We start from the raw sequence: 18120 nt of genomic DNA, 5'->3' as shown, positions 1-18120 counted from the left end.
CAGTGTATACTGCTTGGGTGATGGGTGCATCAAAATCTCACAAATCACCACTAAAGAACTTACTCATGTAACCAAATACCTCCTGTACCCCAATAACCTATGGAAAAATAAATAAAAAATAGAAAAAATTAAATATAATAAAATTACTGGCTGATCTAAAAAAGCAATGTTAAAAATGAGTAGTCTTATTAAAAAACAACGATAGAAACATCATAAAGTTCATATAACCTCAAAGTAATTTCCTATCTTTTACGTTTTTCTATTTCAACTATAAATTAATGCTTGTTATGATAATCGAAGTACTCTAAAACAATCAGATGTCTTCTAAATCATCAATTAAAAATATTTTCAGTAATGTGCATTGTTAGATATATTTTATTGTGCTCTCCTTCTGTGAAAATTGGTAATCTAAGTATGGCATATATGCTAATTACCAATTAATGACTGGCTAATCGCAACTCAACCTTGGGCAAAGCCATTTTCTATGAATTTCCTCAACTCTTAAATGGGAGAAAATGACTGCTGGCCCACAGGCATCTTGGTGAAGAATTTATTTGAAAATATTTTTCTGATAGAAAGTTCCAGACAGACATTTTCATGACACAATAACTTTGAAGTTGAGCAATGAAGTATATGCTACCTTCAAATGAAACTAGAAGGGGTGACAGATTGGTAGAGCATGAATTTTGAAACTGAAACTGGCTGGGACATCAAGGTTAACGTTACTCTTTAACCACTTCTTTTTCTTTCCCCTTTGCCCCCTTTTCCTTTCCCAAGCAAAGTATGGAGTGATTGGGAAGTAGGCCCTTACCTTTTCTTTCAGAAAGTGGTATACTGCTAGCTCCCTGTGATTTGGGAGGGAAAATCCCATTTGATTCCTCATCTCAATAATTTCCTATGATGCCTGTTTCTGTGAATGGTATTTATGGGTTCTTGTTTTTTAGACAATTGCCTTGGAAAGGTATCTAATCAAACACTGATATAAAGAGGAGCCAGATGTGAAGGCTATGGAATGTTGAATTTGTCCTAAGTTGAGTTCCTGTTTATAGGAGGAGAGCCTGAGACCCTTTTTGCTAGTTTAGCTTTCTCCTTTGCTGAGTCTGCACATTTGGAATATTTTAGTGTTGGCCTGCTATGACTCACTGCCTGTCCAGCAGCTTAAATGATACTTAAGCAAGTTCACAATATATCTTTCATATAATTAAACACTGGGGCTATGCACAAAAGGATATGTTTTTAATGCATCAGTTATGGAGACATTTTATCATCAGCCCCTTATTTCCACTGTCTTAATACAGCAGAGTAAAATATGATATTTAGGTATCATTATGCTTTGCCCTTTTCTACTTCCAAACCTGTTGGATCCTCTCTGGAAAGGGAGTCTTATGAGCTACAGTCAAACAAGGTAGGTCAGATAATTTCCTTATGGCCAGCTTTTACACAGAAAAGCAGAGGAAAAATCAGAGTGATATTTTTAGGTTTAATGGCTGGCTTTGGAAAAAAGGGGTTTTGATTTATATGACACGCCTTGAGGAAGAGGGATTCTAGCTTTTATGGCTAGCCTCGGGGGAGAATGGGACTGAGAGACTGGCAGGTAGGAGAAGGTCAGAGAAAAACTTTTGCTTCTGAGGCCTTCATTTTGGGGCATTGTTTTCTGAGCCTCAGCATAGTCATCTATGTTTGACGGGTCTGCTCCATTTCAGTTGCTGGGAATATTCTCAGCAAACACTTACCCAGTGTGTTCAGCAGCAATCAGGCTGTTGGTGATAATGTAGAAGTTTATTAGAACATGAAGAGAGGAATTACCTACAAGTAATTCTGGAGAGCTGGCTACCAGGGGCCAGATGCCTCATAGGCAGAAATTCATTGAATAGCATGCATTTATTATATGTTGCCAGCAGTTTAAGCATTTGAGCTCAAACCTCCTGTTAGACCCTCCCCAGCATGCGGGCCACCCACCAGTTACAAGGCATGATGACACGACAGATGACTCGTCCTCCTTGGTAGCAGTATGGATATGGGTAGTAGCCTAGTAAAGGTTCACAGACGCGGCGGCAATAGCGGTTGCCTCGACGGCAGTAAATACAACAATAACCTCTTTCATCCAGCATGGGATCAAATTCTATTCCATTTTCAGTCTGAAAGAAGAAGAAGCCAGTGTTGAGGGTGGCAGAGGAAGGTTCACTAGCAAGAGTTCTCACCAAGCAGGGGAGAACTAGAAGACTGTATGAGTTGGGGGCTTGTGAGAAATTAAGCTCCTTAGCCTGATCATGGAGATATATCTACAGAGATCGAGATTGATTTTGAATGAGCCTCCTGGAGATTCCAAGTTTCTTAAACATTTTTTTTTTTTTGTTAAAGCCATGATCATTCTCCTTCCAATGATTGTGATCTGAGGGGTAGTAAGTTTTGTGAGGGCTCTTTTTTCCTCCTCTATCAAGAGTTTACATAAACATAACTCACATAGTCATTTATTGGAAGTTCTTCCTCACTTGCTTGTCTGGCGTGACGCGTCTTCTCTACTTTCACTTGAGGGACCACCCACTGTTCATTTTGTTCAATCCCTTTTTTTTCGTTGGCAGGAAAGTGAAGATCTTCTCCCTCCTCCTCAAAGTCTTGTAACTCAGAAACTAAGATAACAAATGCAAAGTTGTGATGCAACTGCTTTGCAAATGTTCCTGAAAGAAGTGCTTGGGAGAATAGCAGCTGGGGATAGAGATTTTCATTGTGTCTTCTAACTGGCATCATTTAGGCATGGACCACTTTTCCAGCTCCTTCAGCTGATATTTTAGAGTAGTTTCCAAAACAAGCCTGATCATTTCTACATACACAAACTTCTTTGCTTCTTTGGCATCAAACATTTACTGCTTTGCCTTAATAGCACACTAAATTAAAAACTGAGGACAAGGGACTTCTGTATCTCCTACAATGATGATTTTACCCATGTAGATGCTCAATAAATATTTCTTGGTTGCCTGAATTGATTTGACATCCTCTGTCCTCCCACTTCCCTTATGTTTCTTGTCTTAAATTTTTTTTAAAACTTTCTGTTTAGAAATAATCTTAGATTTATGGAAGAGTTGCAGAAATAGTACAGAGTTCACATATTCTTCACCCGGTTTCCCCTAATGTTACCTCACATAACCATGGTACAATGATCAAAAATCAGAAGTTAGAATTGGTACAATATTATTAACTAAACTACAGACTTTATTCAGATTTCATTAGTATTTCTACTAATGTTTTTTTCTGTTCCAGCATCCAGTCCAGGATACCACACTGCATTTAGTCACCTTTTTAATATCTCTAAAGAGTACCCACAGATGCTTACATTGGTGAGAATAACCTCTCTTGGGTAATAGAGTAATCTATGCTGTGCAGAATGAGGGAGGCCAAATTCCATGTTAGCTAAACAGACTAAGACATCCAGGGGCCTTTACCTTCTCTATGGGCTGACTGGAAGTTGAGGGCTGGACTCTTCTACTCTGGACATCAAGCCCTCAACTATTTTTGTAGTAATTCCTAAAACAGCAACAAAGAAATTTGTATTGCAGTGATTGTCCTATCTTCTAAGGAAAATGCCACCATTGGACATAGGGAATCCTTCTTGATAGCAGAGCATTGTTTTTGCCCTTCTCTCCTCTATTCTTGGGTTGGACCCACAGTGGTTTGAGCAATAGTCTGGTATACCGACTGCAATGAATATAGATGTGCAAAGAAAGACAGATTAGTTTTTTGCTATCACTAGTCACATTAGGGTGGTGTTACCTTTGCTGGGATATTTAAAAGCCTGTCAACATTAATTTATCTGATTTATAACTTGGCTGTGAAAAATTCCCTCCTCACTGGCAGTCAGCATATATAGACTCATCCAAGAAGATATAAACCGATCATTTGTTTTCCTAGAAATGTAGCCTGTAAATGCTGGGAACATTAACCTGTTACTGTCTTAGAAAATAGGAGGAGGATGAGGATAAGAATGTCATACCTGATATTAGAGTGGGATTGATCCAATACATGGTCACGTTATCACAAATCTCCAGAATTTTGGAATTTTTAAGAAAATCTCGGTTTTCAATAGGCTTTTCTGCTGGGACCCAAATCACTGACTGTTCAAAGAAAGTTGTGGTAATTTCTTCATTCTGAAAGAAGAAAGTAGCTTTGGGTAGGGATTGGCAGAGAAATTAATAGAACAAGTGAGACATTATGGGATGCTGGAAAACAATATATTTTGAGTGTAACAATTTTAATCCTAGGGCTGCTGGTGAACTAGCTCTGTGCCTTGCATTCAGTGGGTGCCCTTGGGGGAGTTAACAACTGATCCTTCCTCCTTCCTAGGTCTAACAGCAAGGCTGCTTACTAAAGTAGGAGCCTTCTCTGTTACCATTTCACTCAAAGTCAGAAAGGGGCTTCATTATTTTCAGGGTGCCCTGGGTCTGTGTATGTTTTAACTTGAGCTTCTGGAACCCTAAGTGATTTACATTTGTTTTCTTTTTTATAAATACATTTTGTTAGCCTGCCTTATTTTAGGTTTGCATCTTGGGTGGCAAGCAGGATTTGACCCGAAGCTGAAAAAACTCCTGTAATCCAAACTGGTGAGATCAATTCAATAACAATGTAATCTAATATTTTGGTTTTCCAAGATTTGCCTGTTGATGGTAGCTAGTTATAGTACAAAAGATGTCCTTTTATGTTTTAAAGGCAAGCCTCCAGTTTATGACTTCACTGGCCTTCCTACTATTGCATTCCTTTCATTGTAGATGCTTAGAGTTTATCTCACAGAGTGTTTTTCCTTTAAGCAGCTTTTTTTATATTGTGAAGGATGCCACTTTCTCTTCAGTTTCTAGTATTGAGGTAATTGTGTTGTATACCTAGTTCTTACTAATTTCTCCCGGAATCATTTACAATTCTAAAGTCTTAGCACCTTTGTCCTTGAGTCTGTAACGACCTTGAGATGCATTGAAAGGAATTGTATAAAATGAGGTTGGTATGCTGACTAGCTTTGTTAGCAAAATCAGGGCTATTTATATGCCTGCTCTGCATGTTTAAAATACACATGCCATGGATACAGTGTGGAGGGAAGTACAGAAGAAGGTTTTTGTCATTCAGGACCACAAATTTGTCTCATTAAAAAAAATCTGTGGCGTGAATATAAAAAACAAGATTTACTTGAAGGTACAGTGTTCTTACTATCATGAAATGAATTTGCGTTATTTAAAATATTTGGTGAAATTAACTGAAGACTAAATTAGGGCCAAAATGAGACATTATGAGCCTTTGCCTTTATTTTTTATTTGTTTATTTATTTATTTTTTGACACTGAGTCCCGCTCTGTCACCCAGGCTGGAGTGCAGTGGCGCAAACTCGGCTTACTGAAACCTCCACCTCCCGGGTTCAAGTGATCCTCCCACCTCATCCTCTTCAGTAGCTGGGATCACAGGCACACGCCACCATGCCTGGCTAATTTTGTTTTGTTTTGTTTTGTTTTAGTAGAGATGGGTTTTCACCATGTTGGCCAGAGTGGTCTCGAACTCCTGACCTCCAGTGATCCCCCTCTTCGGCCTCCCAAAGGGCTGGGATTAGAGGCGTGAGCCACCGTGCCCCGCCTCCTTTGCCTTAATCTTTCAAAAAAAGAAATCCTATTATATCACTTCAGGTTCTCATTGCTGAGTGGCCTACTCAAATGCTTACATTATTTTCTGTATGTAATCAGCATATGTTATTGTGTATAGTAGCTTTTTAATCCTATTGATTTTCCTTTTATCTTACCTTTGCCTTCTATAGTCATTCCTAATAACCTGAACGTCGATCTATTCCTCAGATGCATCTAACTCATGCTTACTTTAAAAGAAATTCTCCAAACTTTGTCACTACCATAGACCTTGGGAGCAGAGCATCATCTTTGGGAGAACGTTCTTTTTTTTCTTGCAAATTCTAGTAACAAGGGTCTGTAACTTCTCTGGCCCCGAGGAGACCAGTAGCATGAAAGAGTAAAGTGGGAGCCAATGACAGCTCTAAGACTTGGGTAAGGGAAAGAAAAATAATCCTCCCCCCCCACCGCCCCCAAATAAAGAAAAAGGTAAAGGAAAAGATAAATGGGTTGGTGAGAATCAAGATGGAGGGAGCTGGGTGGGAGAAAAGTGAAAAAGAACAGGGAGAGAGAGAAGAAAGAAAGAAAGAAAGAAAGAAAGAAAGAGGTTTTTATAGTTTATAGGAAGATCACTCTGCCATGGCTGGGCACGGTGGCTCACGCCTGTAATCCCAGCACTTTGAGAGGCCTAGGCGGGCGGATCATGAGGTCAGGAGATTGAGACCATCCTGGCTATGGTGAAACCCCGTCTCTACTAAAAATACAAAAAAGAAGAAGAAGAAGAAAGATCATTCTGCCATTGCCGTAATTCCACTTTAGATTTGCCAACTAAGCACTAAACCAAACCAAACCAATGTTTGTTTTTTCTTGCTATAGTGGGGATATGCTGTCACAATAGGACCTTAACTGAGGTCCCCCTTCTCCTCCCACTAATAAAACCATACTGTAATTATAGACAAAATATCAGGGAACAATAAAGAGCCTCAAGGGCCTTACAGATCGTTGTATTTTAGGCAATAACATCCATCTCCCATTAGGTTTTAAGGGGCCATTCAGTGATTTCACCAGCACCCTAGGTTGCCTTACTTTGGTCTAGCAGGGTGTTTTCAGAGAATTTGTATCCCATTGCAGTGTTCACCTTCTTTGCTTTTGCCTTTCCTACTGAGGTTAAATGTGAATTATTCCATTAGCAGCCTAGCATAAAATGGTAAGGTGAATGAACCACAATCTTTAAAATAGGTGAATACTGAAGTGTGACAAAAGTGGCAAGAACCCCAGGTGGCTTTGGAACTTTCTTTTTTAAAAACGCTTTATCTGAGGCAAGATTGATTTTGTTTCTCTGGCTCATCCCTCTTACTAGAAATCTTTGGTTTCAGAGAAAATCAACATAATGTTAATGGGTGCCCGGGTATAAGAGTATATATAGCATTGCACCTAAAATTATGCACTTGACTTTTCTGAAAGGCCTAAGTTCAAGACCCCCATCTGCTACTCACTAGCTGTGTGACCTTGAGCAAGTGACTTTTTGGCTCTGAGTTCTAGTTTCCTGATCTGAAAATGATGATAATAATAGTATCTATTTATAAGGTTGTTGGAGAATCAAAGAAAAGTAAAGCATTTAGTACAATGTTTGGCACATAGCTAGCATCCAATAAATGATGTCTTTTGCCACCACAATTATTGTTCTTACATACCTCATCTATTTCCTCTTCTGGTTCAGAAAATTCAGGAATCACTTTAATCTGAGTTTTGATAAAACATTTTTGAAGACCCACGAAGTAGATGCCAGTGTATCCCTATAAAACAGACAAAACAACCATAAAGCTTCCCAAAAGAGCCACTATTAGTAAGTTCCATGATCCGTTGGGGTCCCAGACTAGCAAAATTTGAATTCAAATGGAAAGCTAGAGGAGGCTAGCTTTCCATTTGAATTCAAATTTTAGATGGAGGCTATTTTTAACTTGACTCAACTGCTCTAATATTTTAAGTGGAAAGCCTTAGGGGGAAAACATCCAACTTACGTTTTTAAAGTCGTGTACTTCCAATGTTTCATCAGTGCCATTTCCGCTTCTGAATATTTCAGTTCTGGTCACAGGATCAATTTCCATGTAAATCTTCTTCTTCTCTCCATTGCTGTAGAAAGTGTGCTCCATGTCATAGGTCTGGGAGAACAGAGGAAAACAATCTCTAAGATACTCAGTGTGTCCCTAAAGTGAGGTGCTTTTTGGCGCTGGAGCTGATATGGGGATCCCTTCAGAGCTGGTATTTTGAATTCAAGCCAAGCTGCTGAGCTAATTACTAAGAATTCCAACAGTTTTCTTGGCAGCCTTGACTAAACAGCAAATGATAGTTCGCAAACCAGCCTATAAAGTATTTTCCCCTTGTGTTAAGCTGAGGGATCACCTAAAACCTATGCTGCTTCTTTAAGCTACCACTTCCCTTTCCAAGTGCTAAGTAATCACGACCTCCCCCCACTGCCCCGCCCCTCACCCGTGAAATTCATTAGGGCTTAGAAAGAGATTTGAATACACTTAAAATGGTTAAGTGTTTTTTGTCTCCTTATTTATCCAGGGCTTTAATATTGCCACAACAGCCTTGAGTCTATTCCTTTTAGAATCTGAAGACTTTCTCCTTGCCAATATTAGAGCCCTACCCTGCTCTGTTTGCTTCCTTTTGCCCCTTAAACTCCAGGAAATGTTTATTGCCTTCCCTTAGCCTTCTCTTTATACGGCAACCAACCCCACCCAGTTTATTCCTGGGTTCTGTTTCCCAAGCCATATTCAGTTGTTTTCAAGTTCTGCGGATTCTTTTGTGTATATGGAATTAAGCCAACTGAGCCAAGTGTCCTGCATTAAGTAACATGGAGCCTCCCAAGAAGAAAGACTGCTCATCAGGTCTTTCTTGAGTGGCTAAAACAAAACCCCAGATTTTCTCCTGCACTCTAAAAGAGGCAATTGTATTTCTAAAGACCAAGAGGACCAGTCCCATATGGCACTGCAGTTTAGGAGTAAGCCCATAACTTATAATTTTAGGACATATTTATAGGTAGAAGCAAATAAGCATGAAGGAATTTGTTGTCTGTCACAAACCAGGCCAGACCTGATAATGCCTTTTGGAAGTCTATCTTATCTCTGTCATTAGGAGACCTTTGTTTATCGAGTTTCTCCATGTTCATTTTTCCTTATGAAAAAAATTTGGGAAACTAAAAGCCTGAAAAAGCAAGTCTTCTTCAGAGCCCACATTGCTTTCTAATGATACAGTTCCCAGTGGCAGCCTTATAGAGAACTTACACCAGGTTGGGTCGTTTTTTAGTCTCTGCTGATGCCATTGACTGAATGTTAGTTTAACCTGGTCAAATATTCACCAACTCAACTAGAGAAAAACAAATTGGAACCATTTGTAGAAGCAAGTGTTACTTCAAGGGTGACAAGTCTAATGTAGCTGCTGAAGAGAAAAACAAGAGACAATGTCATTTACCTCTTGGTAGCCCTACAGTGCCTTGGACATGGTTGGAACCTAAGTATTTGTTGAATAAGTTTTCCCCACCAATGGCACATCCTTATCTTCCTAAAGAGACATTTTTGAGTGTTGGCAAGGTCTTGTAAAAAAACCATTTTAAAAGTGAAAGAAAAACAATACTTAGAACTCTCAGGCAACTGCAGAGTTAACTCAGGAAGTCTGGCCTGGTTTGTGATAGGTAGCAAATTCCTTTAGGTTTGTTATTTGCTTCTAGCAATAAATATGTCCTCAGTTCCAGCTCTGCAGCCAGCTTGAGAAGAGAAACTTCTACCTATGGCAACAAATTGAGCTCTCAGTCTGTCTGACCTAAGTAGAAAAGAGAGGCATCCACTTCAGATCCAGTCTTGTCAGCTCTCCCAACGGGGGAATTTTGTTAGAAATACTATCCATTTTTGAGACAAATGTTGATGCCACTAGCCATTGGGGGCTGGGGTGGGGTGTTTATTTCATCAGTAGCACCACTGATGGATTATTGTATGGAAAAATGAGGTTAGAGACTAGGGGATGCTGGAACACTGCCTACCTGGGCAAAAGAGAAAATACAGGCTGTATTTTCAATCACTGGTAGAAGACTATGGAACCTACTGGTGACATTTAGAATTTCAGTGTGCTTCTGTGGAATGAGTTTTCCTGCACTGTTGGCAATGCACTTTACTTGGACACCTTGCTAGATGAAAACTATTGGAAACTGCCAAGCTCAGCAGATCTTGATTATTTTCAACATCCCTGCAAAGAGTTTTTTTGGTAGGGGAGAAGGGGTCCATTCTGATTGTGTTCATTAACCAACTTGTTGGCTTTATGTTAGTAATGATAAGTTACTAGAGTGGGAACAGAATGACTTCGTTTATGTGTGAATCCTTGGTAGGGGGTAGGAGTGGGGAGCTATATATTCACCCAGACAGAATTCCACTATCAAAGGTGTCCTTTTGGAACAGACTGTTCTTCGTCTAGGAAGATGATGCTGGTGGCCCACTTTGGACTGTTTGGAGATGGGTATGAGCAAATCCAGACACACTGTCTCGCCTGGGTCCCTGTGGAGCACATTGCTTGGGTAATGGCTATGCAAGCTTCACTGGCCCATATGAAGACTGAGCTCATGCCTTTGGCATCACAAGTACTTTGCTCTCTACTAAGCTTCCTGGCTCAGGGGTTGAAGGTCTTTCTGGAGATGAAAGAATAAATGGCTTTGTCCTCTCCAGGAGCAAGCTAAAGCAGACACAGGATGACTGGCCTGAAGAGAGGTGTGAGTGGGCTACAAGTAGCTCATCTCAGCTGCCTCCAACTCAGCTTTATTCCAGGGAGGATAGAGCAAGGACAGAATATGATGAGGAGTACACCCCTGCCCAATTGGCAAATAGAGAGAGTTAATTTTTGGTGCTTCTAGCTTTCCTTTTCTGCTCTATTTTCATATTCTGTTCATTCTATACCCTCATAGCCCTTCCCCTTTCTCTTCCCATTTCTGTCCCTTTGTCTCCTGTCTAGACATCTAGGAATCTCGTGGTGCTTCAGGTACCTTATGACAAAGAAGAAATCAATCTGATCCATGATTTCACACTTAGATATTAGTGGTGAATATTTGTCTGTTTAAAAATTTGAGTGCAATACTTCACTCAGAGGAATGAAGTACTAATAGTGGATTTTATTACTTTATTACTTTGCCATTACTTTCAATGGCTAAAACCACAATTACTTTTGCACCAATCTAATAGGCACAGTGGCATGAGGAATGGGAGATATTTGGGGGCAAGGGCATCTTTCCAGCACCACTCAAATGGGCTCTTACTCCACCCACACATAAGGCTGGCCTTAACTATAAGAACCAGAACACTGGAATGGAACAAGGAAGCCAATGGAGTGGAATAGGAATCAGAAGTGAAATGAGACAGATATGTGGTTAAGTCCAGGCAGTGAGAAGCATAAGAAGACCACACTGACAAAATATGTAGAGGACACAACCCATTTTTCTTCCCTGCCCAGGAATTCTGTCTTCAGTCCAGTTAAATCCTCCATTCAGGCAGCAAATGAGCCCTAACATCCCTCTTTCACAGTTTTCCTTGTTTTCTTGCCTCTGTGGCAGTCCCTGAGATCAGAAAAGAAAGCTATTTAGAAAAAGTAAAGCTATCTCAGACCTCAGTGTGATGGATCTGTTTTAGGGGCAAGAAGCTTTAGCCTGTCCTGACAGGGATTTGAGGACATTTGGCTTAGGTTTGTTTTTTGAAGCCTGTGATTAATCTAGCTGCTCTTCACTCCATCTTCATCCCTTACTGTCTGTTATGAGGTACACTCTCCAAAGGTGAAATACATGCTCAGAATAGCTGGCTAGCAGGTGTTAGGCTGGAAGGAAGGGAAGAGAATGCACTGTACCATATTATTATTAACCTAACTTGGGGGAATTAAAGGGCCTCTGGGTATTTCTTTACCAACACAGAGCAGACAGATTGTTCCTTATGCAAAGTTAGAGTTCTGCATCTTCAATCACCATTTGGCAATATGCAAAATATTGGCATAAGCAGCACAGACATTCTTTTTCAACAAGAAAAAGCTACTTCTTTTATCTACAGACTTGAGCTGACCAGTAAGTTTTTCTCCTACCCATTATCCCCATCCCTGATTCTTAAATGCAGCTGAAGAATAGTGGAAAGAATCTTCAGACTAGCCTCTAGTTCTAACCTTAACCCCACCACTTACAAGGTATGTGATTTTGGGCAAATCACTGAGTGTCTCTAGGGACTCAGTTCCTATTTTAATCCTTTACCCCTTTTCATCTGTAATGTTAGATAGTTAGCAAAGTCTGCTGAGATTTGCTCAGATCAACCTGTCAGGTTGATCATTGGACTACGCCCACTGCCACTATCTGTTGATCATCCAGGCTACTTCCTCCACAGCCCCAATTCCACTCTCAACCACTCCAGAACAGCTGTCTTTGAAGGCCCAGGCTCTTCATCCTGGTGTCATATAAGTTGTTCAGCAAATGCTGCCTTAGGAGAATGAAGAGACTGACTAAGAAGAACATGCCCATCACAGCCACAGCCTGGCTCCACATAATTGCTGGGAGCTACCCTTGAGTAGCCCAGAATAAGAGCTGGCCGGTGAGAGTTGTACAAGGGTGGACCTGGGTCTCACAATGCTTTAAGAGGAAAATGAAGAGAGGTCTTTTTTTTGAAAATGCCAGCATGGCACCATCTGGTAAAGCTCAGTCTCCCTGCCAAAAATATTCCGGCTACTCCTTCAACTTTTTCCTTGAGGGTATATTAATGTTTCTCTAGACCCACATTTCACCCACCGGACTGTGGTGTAGGAAAGCCCAGGGGACCTGGAGAAGAAAGTTGTCTTCCTTGTGTGCCTAGAGAGGAGTGAAAAAAGTTAATATTGGGCTAATGCCCAATTGTGCGTGCCAAGAAATAGGCACGCACAAAAAGTTGCAATCAGACTCGTGAAGAAAGTGCTTCTTCTGAGCAAAGGATTTTCAACCTAGAATGATAGTGGACTCACAACGCTGGGGGAGACTGTTTTAATGATCACCTGCAACTGAGGTGTGGCAGGAAGGCAGAAAAATGCCCGCTTATCCCTACCACTCCTCATTGCTCTGGTAATATATAGAAGTTGAAGGAACATCCTCACAAATCTATTGATTACTGTGTGGTCCTGATGGCTTTCAAACAACCCTAAAGTCACCAGGCAGCTCCTATGTAAGGCAGTAAGGACACTCTTTCATTTATTAAATGTATGATTCTTCTGCCTCGCTCCACAAAGGATTGGCAGGGATGGGCTACAAGGTCTGTGCTAAGTTTCTAAACTGTTGGTTTAAGGGCTAGGATTTTTCTGATTTGTTTGCTTCATGTTGGATTAATTAGCTGAGGAGTTGGCTTCTGACTGTTTCCAGTAAAATGTGTAATACAGGGGGCTTTAAGCAAGAATGTTTCTTTGGTGATTCTGCTTCAATGACCCCAGGGCAGTCACTGCCTAGACGGGGAGCCTCATTATGATGCTTTCTCAAAATTGCTGGGACTGAATAGGTCTCTTCTGCTTGTTTAAGAAAGCTGAATTCAGAGCTGGATGGACCTAGCTTTCATTTAGCTCAGGTGGCTCCTGTATGTGGCTGTGGGTCAGGGGCCTGGGACCTGTAAGAAAATGCAGCAGCTCACCCAGAGTTAGTTGTCCTTGTTTCACTTTATTTTGATTTCTTTCTCTCTCTGGTTTGTGTGTGTGTGTGTGTGTGTCTGTGTGTGTGTGTGTGTCTGTGCGTGTGCACACCTGTGTGCACGCAGACCTGAGGTATGTGAGGGGAGGAGGTCAAGCATGGCTTGTTCTCAATTTGGATACAGGAATCTGGATCTTTTATACACACCAAAGCGGGAGTGAGGAGAAGGACTTATTGGCATGGAAATGTCAACACCAGATGTGGGATGTTAAATAAATACTGTTTATTATACACAGATGTTGAAAGACAAAATAAAAAGGAGGTGTGGTGGAGGCTAGGAGAGCAAACACTAAAAGCTTGGAGGAAATCCCAGGACTGCAAACAAATCACTGCCACCAATAAGCACAGTTGCATACACAGCTCTCTCTACCAAGGGCCACAGAGTCCCGACAAGTCTCATAGATTTGTTAAGGAAAGCCCAAAGAGCCTGGATTTTAATCTGCTGTTGTTTCTTGCTAGGCCATACCATTAAGGGGAGAGTCTTTAATTTGTGTAAGATGCCTGGGTCCTTTTCCTATGCAACTCTTCCAAGACTAATCTGACTGCTAGTCTCTTCCCAGAATTCTGAAGTCTGCTCTAAGGCAGGCTTGTTGATAGTCTTAGCCATCGGAAACATAGATGGTCTCCTGAGATCTTTGTCTGGGACCTGAAGGTAGTAGTGGACTAAGTAAAGCATCCACATTTCCAGCTGATTTCTTAGTTTTCAATGAACCAAACCTGGTCTTATGAAGGCCATGACTTAAATATCAAAGACAATGAATCATAACTCCCCACTGGAATGGAAAACCAACAACATTTGTTCATGGTAGAGAAACTTGCCCTAGGGGACACCTGTTGTCTTTATCTGGATTACTTCATAATAGCTTTGTTCATTTCTGAGAGTCCCTTTGCTGAAAATGACATCCCAAAATGGATTACTTCACAAGAGGTTTGATTTTTGATAAACTTTATTCAGCAGCATATCCCACCTCTTCTGTGCATGCACTGACCAAGTTTTATTTTGGTTTGAGGTATCATAGGATTGCTCCTTATAATCATTAAAAACAGAACTAGAATGAGATGTAAAGATGATATAATAGGGAAAGAGAGGAGACCATGAACCTGCTAGTGAGTTTGACACTTTGCAATAAAAAGGCAAGGTCTCCACCTAGTCGTTTATAGCTGCGTTGAGGCAAATAGCACTGTAAGTTTATAAAAACACATATACTCTTTTGGAATAGCATTTGCAGTACCAATGACAACAATAAAACAAGAAAGGCCATTTGGCCCCTTATTTAGGCAAGCATCTAAGGGTGGTCAAAAGGACTAGCTATCCACCATGCCCAGTTAAGTACATTATGGCTGTGGAGAACAAAGGATTTATGGCCCTTTAACTCATGTATAATTTTCAAGAGGATCCAAGGTTCAACTTGTGGGGTGACATATCACCTTGGGAATTAGCTAAGTGGTACCAGAATTGTATTGGAATGCATTTTGGCTCTCTTATTAATTTGCTGTTTCCTTCCTGATCTCGATTGCTTTACCCACCCTGCCAGCCTGAACACAGGTGGCTTCTCTAGAAGGACATTTGAACGGTAAGTAGTTCAGAAGCAAGGAGCAGTAAGGGGAGGAGGAGTAGGGGATAGGGCTAACTATAGGCATTGGGTGATGCCTGAAATCTTTTCTGGAACAAAGTATAAATAAAAAGGCAAACAAAGTAGGCTGGCTTGCTCTCCCTCCTACTTAAACCTGATAAGATATCCTTTGGGACTAAATGAATGTGGGTATGACAGCAGAGGTGGAGAACCCAAGGGTGGTTATGCCTTATACCTCTGTTTTCTTTCAGACACTTAGCCAGCTTATTTTCTGCTTTTCCTGCTCTGCCTCTCTCTCCCCACTGACCCATATTTTTTTCTCTCTGCTCCTATTGCTCCTTTGGCTCCTAACAGTCCATGCCAACCCATTTTCTTGTATCATCCTCCTTCCTGGATTTGTGCTTTTTTCTCCCTACATCTGTTACCAAATAGAAATGAGCATCTTATGACAACAAATTAACAACAGTAATAACTATAACTTCAGCAGCAATCCACACACCAACAGAAAAACACGGCAAAGCCAGAAAACTATCTTCACAACTTGTAGTTTGTATATTTGTTGATTATCTTTCAAATGGAAATTGTGAGCATGAAGGGACTATGGTTTTATTTGGGACTATGGTTTTATTTATTTATTTTATATCTAAACTTGCCCATTGCCTATGAGCCCAGGAGTAACAATAACACTAAGGTACAGAAATATAAACTACAGTGGCTAGCCAAGCTTCACCAAATGACCCCAGTATCAGAAGCTTTCTGAGTTATCTGTGATTAATGACTTGGTGTCGCATGCTTCTACCTTGTGGCATTACTATCTCAGTGGGACAGTGATGATTGCAGCTGGCAAGGAGCTGAAAAGCTCTAGTTTTTTTTTAAAGTCATAAATAAATGTGAAGTCAGGTATGAGAATTGCTCCTCCTGAAAAGCAGCTTGCTGCCTGTTCTCACTGCAGATGCATTAAGTCAGAAACATAATCCCTGAAAATCCTTTGCTGCCACTTTGGGTGGTTTCTCCTTATGTGGTGGTCTAATTACTTTTCCATCAGTTTCTGCCCAGATAATTGAAAGAAAGATTAAAAGTATTTTTTCTTAAGGTAAAAACTTTGCTCCTAGGAGGAGTCTTAACTCCTTAAATATAAGCATTATAGAAGAATGGGTAATTCTACACCCTATCATTACTAACCAAAATACAGAAGATAAATTTTTTTCCCTTACCAAAATAATTAGGCAAATGAAGGAGAGAAAAATCTTGATTCAGTTTTTCATACCACCAGAAAATAAACACAAAAGAGACTTAATGATTTTCATTTTCAGAATAATTTAGATGCCTACTAATTAAATTCAATCAAACTCAGAACAGAAGCATCAGATTATGGTGTGTATTTACTTACTTTTTTGGGTATCTCCGGCCAGAAGTGCTTGCTCCCCCAAAACAGGACAATTAGAGTTAGGGCCAGGATACCAAACACCAGTCCACAAATCTTAAGTGATTTACATATTTTCTTGGATTTAAAAGCTTCTGCCTAACCAAAGAACAGAGAGAATAAAACAATACACAATAAACCTCAATAAGCAAGCCATAATTCAAAGTCACCTTTGATTCCACTTTCTAATGTTCACTTTGCAATATGATAAGTCTGTGAAACCATGCTTCTGCTCAAAAGGGAAAAAATATGAATCAACTTACATTTAGAATGTGACAGTCTTCACAATTCTCTGGAGGATTCTTTGCCATGGTCTCTCAGCACACAGTACTCTTTCCCTGCTTTGAGAGGACTGAGAGACCACTGCTGAGGTGGAGTTGCAAGTGAGTCGGCTAACAGATGCCAGAGGAGAAGCTGAATTTATATGGCTCAAATATGTCATACCAGAGCCTGAGGGAGCCCAGGGGACTCCTGTGCTGCAATTTGTTACATAGATATACCCATATATGTATATAACTTCTGTGCACAGAATTCCATCCAGAATGGCAAAGACAGAAGGTTATAATGAAAACTATTGTCCTGGGGGTTGGGTTGGAAGGGGACCAAGTCTAGGACACATTGAAATGATTTTTCACTATGAACTTAAAATATCAGTGGCAATACATGCTGCACACTCCAGAAATAAGCAAACAAAACAAAGAAGGGAATGAAGTCCTAATTTCGATTCCATTTGGTTCAACAAATATTTATTGCAGGGATATTAAATGTCAGGCACTGTGCTTGGTGTTTGAGATTCAGAAATGAATAAGATATTGCCTCCTTCACTAAGTTAAAGCTCTTTAAATGGTGCTATCAATATGTACTTAACTAATTATAATGAAAACAGGATAAAATAAAGACTAATTCTAAGCTCTCTCTCTTCATCTTCTGTCTCTGATTTTTCTCCTTTCTTGGGTCCTCTTCCTCAGTCTGCTTTTTAATGTTCACATGCCTTATGGTTCTCTTCTTGATGATCATTCTCACTTTACACAGACTTCTTAGATGATATCATTCATTCCTACAGTTGAAAATATCACCTACATATCAGTGATTTCCACATCTGTACCTGTAACCGAGTTCTATCTTTTAATTTCAAGGCCATTTGAACATCTCCACCTGGATATACCTCAGGAATCTCAAACTCAACATGTTCTATATCAAAGTCTTCTTTCAACACCTTCTCCTAACCTACTTTTTCCCCTCATATTCCCAACCTTAGTTGGTGGCTATATTAGTTTGCTAGGGCTGCCATAACAAAATACCACACACTGAGTAGCTTAAATGGCAGAAATTTATATTCTTACTGCTCTGGAGGCTAGAAGTCCAAGATCAAGGTGTTATCAGGGTTGGCTTCTTCTGAGGCCTCTCTCCTTGGCTTGTAGATGACCATCTCCATATTCACATGACATTCTCCCTCTATGTATGCCTGTATCCTAATCTCCTTTTATTATAAGAACATCAGTTATATTGGATAAGGGCCCATCCATATGACTTCACTTAACCTTAATTACCTCTTTAAAAACCCTATCACCAAATACAGTCAAATATAGAAATACTGGGGGCTAGGGCATCAACATATGAATTTTGAGGGGACATAACTCAGCTTATAATAGTGGAATTGTCACGCACCCAGTCTTTCAAACCAAAATCTGAGGTTTGTCTTTCAAACCAAAAATCTGAGGTTTGTCTTTCAAATCAAAAATCTGAGGTTTTGTGTCTTTTTCACATTCCCTTTATCCAATCAATCACTAGATCCTATCTATTCCAATCAATC

The 18120-nt window shown here is 40.2% G+C and overlaps 1 protein-coding gene across 1 annotated transcript; it reads right to left on the bottom strand.

Moving 5' to 3' along the window:
• Positions 1-1760: 1760 nt before the first annotated feature.
• Positions 1761-16701, bottom strand: TNMD (tenomodulin). The gene is made up of 7 exons (XM_004064491.4): positions 16571-16701; positions 16275-16406; positions 7612-7752; positions 7285-7386; positions 3989-4142; positions 2464-2630; positions 1761-2138 (listed from the first exon to the last, which is right to left on the bottom strand). Exons 1-7 carry the CDS (start codon positions 16616-16618, stop codon positions 1929-1931), a joined length of 954 nt encoding a protein of 317 aa, XP_004064539.2. The 5' UTR covers positions 16619-16701; the 3' UTR covers positions 1761-1928.
• Between the last annotated feature and the right edge of the window lie 1419 nt (positions 16702-18120).

The sequence above is a fragment of the Gorilla gorilla genome, chromosome X (assembly GCF_029281585.2).
Source record: "Gorilla gorilla gorilla isolate KB3781 chromosome X, NHGRI_mGorGor1-v2.1_pri, whole genome shotgun sequence".
NCBI lineage: Eukaryota > Metazoa > Chordata > Mammalia > Primates > Hominidae > Gorilla > Gorilla gorilla.
Note: the sequence above shows the minus strand (reverse complement) of the source record. Positions and strands in the feature narration are given on the sequence as shown.